The 7,875-nt window shown below is 33.9% G+C and overlaps 1 protein-coding gene across 1 annotated transcript in view; it reads left to right on the top strand.

The window, feature by feature from the left end:
• Positions 1–4,366: 4,366 nt before the first annotated feature.
• LOC137644353 (protein fem-1 homolog A-like) overlaps positions 4,367–7,875 on the top strand; it is an 11,792-nt gene continuing 8,283 nt past the window's right edge. Inside the window, exons 1-3 of the mRNA XM_068377341.1 lie at positions 4,367–4,480; positions 5,480–5,619; positions 5,717–5,803. Coding sequence (XP_068233442.1) covers positions 4,367–4,480; positions 5,480–5,619; positions 5,717–5,803 — 341 coding nt within the window. The remainder of the gene's footprint in view (positions 4,481–5,479; positions 5,620–5,716; positions 5,804–7,875) is intronic.

Here is a 7,875-nt window from a genome sequence, read left to right on the forward strand (position 1 = left end):
TAATTATACAATACTCTATCGGTTCCTGTAAGGCGAATAAGGCAGAGTTTTGGCGGGGAGCGGCGATGCCATATCAAATATAACCATCACGTTGTATGGTGTATGGAGACAGCATAATTTATGCAATGCAAATATAATTAATTTATAATAAATATTCGCCGATTATCAAATACCATCGTAATTTCCTTACTTTTAATAACAATAAAATGACACGTTTCTTCCTGAACGTGGCAGAAATTTTTACAGGCCTGCCAAGTCAAGTCCTATCTCAGGCGTTAGGCTGACCTCAGGGCATAAATATGTCAAACAGGTGTGTCTCCATAAAGACGGCTCAATCAAAACCAGAGTTGCCATTCATACGATAATTATCGTACATGTCGATTATTTTTTGGGTCCGGTGCGATGCATACCTTAGGTATATTATTATTATTATTATTATTATTATTATTATTATTATTATTATTATTATTATTATTACCAGACAAGCTACAACTCTAGTTGGAAAAGCAAGATGCTATAAGCCCAAACGCTCCAATAGGGAAAAGTAGCCCAGTGAGGAAAGAAAATAAGGAAATAAATAAATGATGAGAACAAGTTAACAATTTATCATACTAAAACAGTAACAACGTCAAAACAGATATGTCCTATATAAACTATTAACAAAGTCAAAAACAGATATGTCATATATAAACTATAAAAAGACTCATGTCAGCTTGGTCAACATAAAAACATTTGTTCCAACTTTGAACTTTAGAAGTTCTACTGATTCAACTACCCGATTAGCAAGATCTGTCCGAAACTTGGTAACCGCTGGAATAAAACCTCTTGAATACTGTGCAGTATTGGGCCTAATGATGAAGAAGGCCTGGCTATTAGAATTAACTACCTGTCTAGTATTACGAAGAGGATAGAATTATCCAGGGAGATCTGAATGTAAAGGATGGTCAGAGTTATGAAAAATCTTATGCAACATGCATAATAGACTTCAAGTTTCTGTCCAACAAATTAAGATGAGAATCAGCAGCGGAAGCACAGACAGGAGAACAATACTCAAAAGAAGGTAGAATGAAAGAGTTAAAACACTTCTCCAGAACAGATTGATCACCGAAAATCTTAAAAGACTCTCTCAAAAAGCCAATTTTTTGTAGAATTGAAGAAGGCAGAGATGTAATGTGTTTCTCAAAAGTAAATTTGCTGTCGAGAATCACACCTAAAATCTTAAAAGAGTCGTACACATTTAAAGAAACATTATCAATACTGAGATCCGGATGTTGAGGAGCCTGCGTCCTTGACCTACTTACAATCATACTTTGAATTTTGTTAGGATTCAACTCCATACCCCATAATTTGCACCATGCACTAGTTTTAGCCAAATCTCTATTAAGGGATTCAGCAACCCCAGATCTATATTCATGGGATGGAATTGATGCAAAGAGAGGTGCATCATCTGCATATGCAACAAGCTTGTTTTCTAGTCCAAACCACTTGTCATATGTATATAGTGTGAAAAGTAATGGGCCAAGAACACTACCCTGTGGAACACCGGATATCACATTCCTATACTCACTATGGTGCCCATCAACAACAACTCTTTGAGATTTATTGCTTAAAAAATCAATAATAATGCTAAGAAACGACCCACCCACTCTCACCTGTTTGAGTTTGAAAACAAGGGCCTCATGATTAACACTGCCAAAGGCAGCACTATAATCAAGGTCAATCATACGAACTTCGTGACCACAATCAAGGGATTTCTCTACAGTATTGGAGATTGTAAGAAGGGCATCATATGCTCCAAGGCCTTTACGAAAATCAAATTGCAAACTAGGGAATAGAGAATTACCTTCAGCAAAACCTTTTAAGACGTTTTGCCAGAAGACGTTCAAAAACTTTAGTTAACATGGGAGTTATGGAAATTGGGCAGTAATCAGTGGGAATTGAGCTAACACAAACAAATTTACATAGAGGAGTAACATTAACAATTTTCCAACAAGTGGTAAAGGCTCCTTCTTGCTAACCTGCTCAAAATAACAGATAACTTTGGAGCTAAGAAATCTGGTGTCTTTATAAAAAACAATGAAAAAATACCATTTGGGTCTACACTTCATTAAGCATCAAGGTCCATCAACAGTGAAAAAATACCATTTGGGTCTACACTGCATTAAGCATCAAGGTCCATCAACAGTGCTTTAATTTCACGAGATCGAAAAGCTAAACTAGTTAGTTTAGCCCCAGGTAAATATGAATGATAAGGTGAAAGTTTTTCATTACTCTGTTTACTGTCAAAAACATCAACCAAAAGGGTTGCCTTTTCCTTTGGACAGTGAATGACTGAGCCATCTGGTTTAAGTAAAGTAGGAACTGTTGCATCTACACCAAAGAGTGCAGATTTAAGGGTAGACCACCATTTATGTTCCTGAGTTGTACCAGAAAGAGATTCTTTTATGGTTAAGTTGTACTCCTTTGCAGTTGAGGCATAAACTCTCTGAGCAAACGCTTAAAGTTGAGTATAGTTATTCCAGGTCAAATCTGATCCGTTACACTTCCAAAGAGGATAGGCCTCCTGCTTCTCCAAATAAGCACATCTACAATCATCATTGAACCACGGTTGGTCCTTCACTCGGTACCTTAGCACACGAGAAGGGATACGCCTATCAATTATGTTGACTATATTCTCATTCAAAGAGACAACAGGATCTCCACTACTATACAATTATGACCAATTCAAACACAAAAGATCATGCAAAATCCTATTTCAGTCTGCTTGAGATTTCATATAAATTTTACAAGAGTCTGATATATCAAGGACAGGCTGCTCAGTCTTCACTACTAATGAAATCAAGGCATGATTAGATGTCCCGACTGGAGAACCAACCTTACTAGTTATAAAGGCTGGGGAGTCAGTGTATACGAGGTCCAAGCAATTACCAGACCTATGGGTAGCTTCATTTATGATTTGCTCATAGCCTGATTCAGAGGCAAAGTCTAAAACTCTTAAGTCATGGTAATCGGCAGGAGAGATAGAACTTAACCACTCCTATGGTGAGCATTAAAATAAAAAACAAAGACAAAAGAAGCCTTTCTATCATCTTCTTGTATCTTAGCCATAATGCTAAGAAGACAATCTAAGATAGAATCATCCCTGTCTGAATTCTGGTAGATCGAACACAAATAAAAGTTGTTATGCTTGCCACAAACTTTTATTACCTGAATCTCATGACATCCACATTGATAGCAGGACTTATGGGAAGCAGGGTAATCAGTCCTAATATACAAAGCCATTCCCCTGGCCCTAGGGATGGCATTACGTTTCAACATTATTGGCTTCTTTAAACCAGTTATAAGGAGCTCAGATGAATGCCTCATATTAGAAACCAGCTTCTGAGCCAAAAAGAATACACCATGTAATGCTAAATACCCTCCAGGATAACCACTTCAACTAAAGGGAGGACAGTAAGGATGGTTTTGAGAAGAAAAAGAATCAGAAAAGGAAAAGACAACCTCTTGATAAACCACCAGGCATCCATGGTCCTTCTATCAAGCCAGCCCAACACACCATTTAAAAAAAACAAGAGGAAGAAAAAAAATAAGATAGAATAGTGTGCCCGAGTGTACCCTCAAGCAAGAGAACTCTAACCCAAGACAGTGGAAGACCATGATACAGAAGCTATGGCACTACCCAAGACTAAAGAACAATAGTTTAATTTTGGAGTGTCTTTCTCCTGGAAGAGCTGCTTACCATAGCTATAGAGTCTCTTCTACCCTTACTAAGAGGAAAATGTACTGAACAATTGCAGTAGAGTAATTAACCTTTTTGGTGAAGAAGTGTTTAGTATCTCATTGTTGTAAGGTGTAAGAGGAAAGACGAGAATATGTAAAGAATAGGACAGACTATTCTGTGAAAGTGTAGGCAAAGAAAAAATAAGTCGTAACGAGAGAGAGGGATCCAATGCATTACTGTCTGGTCAGTCAAAGGATCCAATACCTCTCTAGTGGTAATATCTCAACATATATATAAATATATATAAATATTTATATATATATATATATATATATATATATATATATATATATATATATATATATATATATATATATATATATATATATATATATATATATATATATATATATATATATGTGTGTGTGTGTGTGTGTGTGTGTGTGTATGTTTAATTTAACCATTATGCTAAAATGCCTCGAAATAAATAATTTATATTACTCCTTAATAATTATTTTAAAAGTGTGTACGATAATTTTGGGTAAAAACGATAATTTTAAGGCTTGTGTACGATAATCCAGTGGAAAAAAATCTGGCAACCATGATCAAAACGGTCATTAAGGAGTTTGTTGCCCTACAAAGAACATGGAAGGAAGTCCTCGTTCCCGCATTAGCCTTCATCCCCAAGATCGAGAAATAGTTTATAAGATCGTGAAGTACTTTGATAAAGATAAGGCATACCGAAGACCCATTATGGATGTTAGAAAAACACTGAAAAACCTTTGTTATAAATCTAGAATCATCGGATGAAGATGAGTTATAATGTATAGTATCTAATTCATGAATTGCAATGAAATCATTAAAGCTTTTCTTTTATTTTCAGTGTAAATATCCATTCATTCTTTTCTTTATTTTGTAACGTAAATATTCATTCAGTTTTCATTTAATTTGTAAAGTATATATTTTTTTCTTTCATTAATAATTTAAATATTAATTTAGCTTCTAAATTAATTCACTTATACAAAAAAAAAAAATTTAATATAAATTTGATGTGCAGGAATAAATCTCTATAATCCTGGCATTTTTGTGTATCATCAATATGACATTCATGACCCAAAACTATCATCTACTTTATTTGTTTAATAAATCATGACGAAGACTATGAAACACAAATTTATATTCTCATCTGGTATGACACTCAAGCAACAGTATCTTATATCTCGAAGATCAAAACGTGCAAAACCTAAAAAAAAAATATTCAAAGTAAATTTCAAACTTACAACTAAGTCTATGGAAAAAAGGCATGTGAGTATAACAAAAAATTGTCAGGGATACTTTTAAGGAAAATAAATGGGCGTCTGTACTACGTATAGATAATAAGTTTAATTATTGTCGACAATTCTCTGTTTAACCCATGTATATTTGTCACTTATTGTTTACCTACCTAAATTTACACAGGATCTCTCTCTCTCTCTCTCTCTCTCTCTCTCTCTCTCTCTCTCTCTCTCTCAAACATACACACACACACACACACATCCACACACACACATATATATATATATATATATATATATATATATATATATATATATATATATATATATATATATATATATATATATATATATATATATATATATATATATATATCAACAAATGGCAGAGCCTCTATTTGTGAGTATAGGTAGATAAATTAACAAAAATACAAATTGAATAGAAAATGCAGTAACTCAGTAGTATGGGATAATCACCAAAAAGGTCCAGTATATTGGCCCAGGAGACATTTGGACGCAGCGATTAAAAGGGGTAAATGGGAGCGGTAGGACTTTAACCTCTCCAGAGAAGTACATTTGGCAACGTGGAGACGACGCCCGGATTGCCATGAAGGAGTCGATAGGGTATAATAAAAAGTAGACACTGAGATTACTTAAGTACCATATGTGGATGAGATCATGGTGGAAATGGTTTAGGCATGTTCTTCGCACTCCCCAACAGAGATCAGTCCACCAAACTTTCAGCTAGTCTCCACAAGGCACTGGAACAGTTGGAAGACCCACCTTACCTGGCTGAGGACGATGAAGTGTAAAGTAATAATAATAACAATGATAATAATAATAATAATAATAATAATAATAATAATAATAATAATTCTTTATTTCCAATATTTACATTGGGTATTCATAAAATATAAGGCTACAATTAGTAGAGTCATCTTAAAAATAGTTCAAATATTTGTTATTTTAGACATACAAAAGTTGTTTTAAGAATCAACAACTCGGCTAAAACTTTGTAATTGAAATAATTCATCAGTAATAAAAGAATATCATGGAATCAGAAAGTATTTACTTAGAATATAGTGAGTAAAATTTACTTTTGCCGAATATTGAAATACATTGTCATAGACCACATAAGTTGTGTTAAAAACAAGTCATGTACAAATCGTATTAAAATAACACACAGTAATCAAATATGCATACTAGATTATAAGGAAATCTTAATTTGTAAATAAAAGCCATCTTATCCATAAATATCATCTAAAACTAATTCCAACATCTATAGAAGTACGGTAGTGCCTTCAAAAGCACTTTTAATAAGGCAATTAAGCATAACATTCTTACATTAATCGGGACCATTTAAAATTAGTTTCTTTAAGTTTACATTAAAAGCAGCGAGAGAGGATTTTTGTTTAATTGTGCCAGGTACTTTATTGTATAATGCTGGGCCTCGAACTCTAAACTGGCGGGAGCCTATCTCTGTTTTCGCCCTTTCTACATATAGATTTTCCTGCTGTCGAGTAGAAACCCCATTAACTGCGTGTACTGTTGGAAAATCGTATAACCATTCAGGAGTTATTTTACGTATTGTTTTGAATACCAAATTACAGACATCTATGGTATATTTGTCTTTTATCTTTAACCATTCTAATTTTTTGAGGTAAGGGGATATGTGGTCATGTTTTTTTACATTACCAACAGCCACTCGGGCGGCAAAGTTTTGAAGTTTTTGAATCCTTTTCATTTGTGTAGAGCCAGTTACTCCCCAAATTCTTAAACAGTAGTTGATTATACTCATAGCCAGCGACTGAACAACTATTTTACGCGTAGAGGAATCAAATGAGTCTTTTACTCTATTTAAATAAATTAAAGTGCCCATCACTTTCTTATAAATTTCATCTATATGCGTTTCAAACGTCATATATCTATCAAAATAAACCCCTAGATTTTTTACAGCTTTCATGGGTTTAATCTTATTTCCATTAAAATCTATTTGTACATTATCTCCAATTTCTGATATATATTGTCGGGAACCTATAAAAATGAATTGTGTTTTTTTTCTCATTAAGAAGCAAACCATTAGTTAAGAAGTAGTATTTGGCCTTCTTTAGTATGTATTCTGCCCTATGAATTAGTTCATCTATTTCACTTACATTTCCTTCAATTAAGATCTGGGTGTCGTCGGCATATTGGATGACAAAACAGCCGGGTAGTGATTTGACCAGATCATTGACATAAATTGCAAAGAGTATTGGGCCAAGAATAGAGCGCTGGGCCACACCAAACTCTACAGTTTTTTAGGACGACACAGTTTGCCCCATTCTAACTGACTGGGATCTGTTATGTAGGTAATTCATAAACCAAAGTGGATCTATACTTAGTGATGTACATTTATCAAATAATATGTTATGGTTCACGCTATCGAAGGCTTTTGAGAGGTCAAGTAAAAGGAGTAGTGAGACTTTCTTATTATCCATGTTATTGTAAATCTTATCTGATACTTTTAATAGAGCCGTTTCAGTTGATAATTTTGGCCTAAAGCCGTGTTGACTTTGTGAGATTAGACCATTTGTCTCTAAAAAATCAGTTAATTGAATAGCAATTATTTTTTCCAGAACTTTTGACAATACCGGTAGCAAAGATATAGGACGATAATTGGAAACGTTTTCCATATCACCACTCTTAAAAACAGGAATTACGTGGGGATTTTTCCATAAGTCCGGATACTGTTTAGTGGCTATGGATGTGTTAATTATAACTGTAAGGTAATATGCAATAATAAATAACCCATCCCTAATGAAACGCAAGCTAATCCCGTCAGATCCAAAGGCATTTGTGTTTTTAAGATTTTTTATAATTAATATGACAGTATTACAATCA

Source organism: Palaemon carinicauda, chromosome 7 (genome assembly GCF_036898095.1).
Source record: "Palaemon carinicauda isolate YSFRI2023 chromosome 7, ASM3689809v2, whole genome shotgun sequence".
NCBI classification, from domain to species: domain Eukaryota; kingdom Metazoa; phylum Arthropoda; class Malacostraca; order Decapoda; family Palaemonidae; genus Palaemon; species Palaemon carinicauda.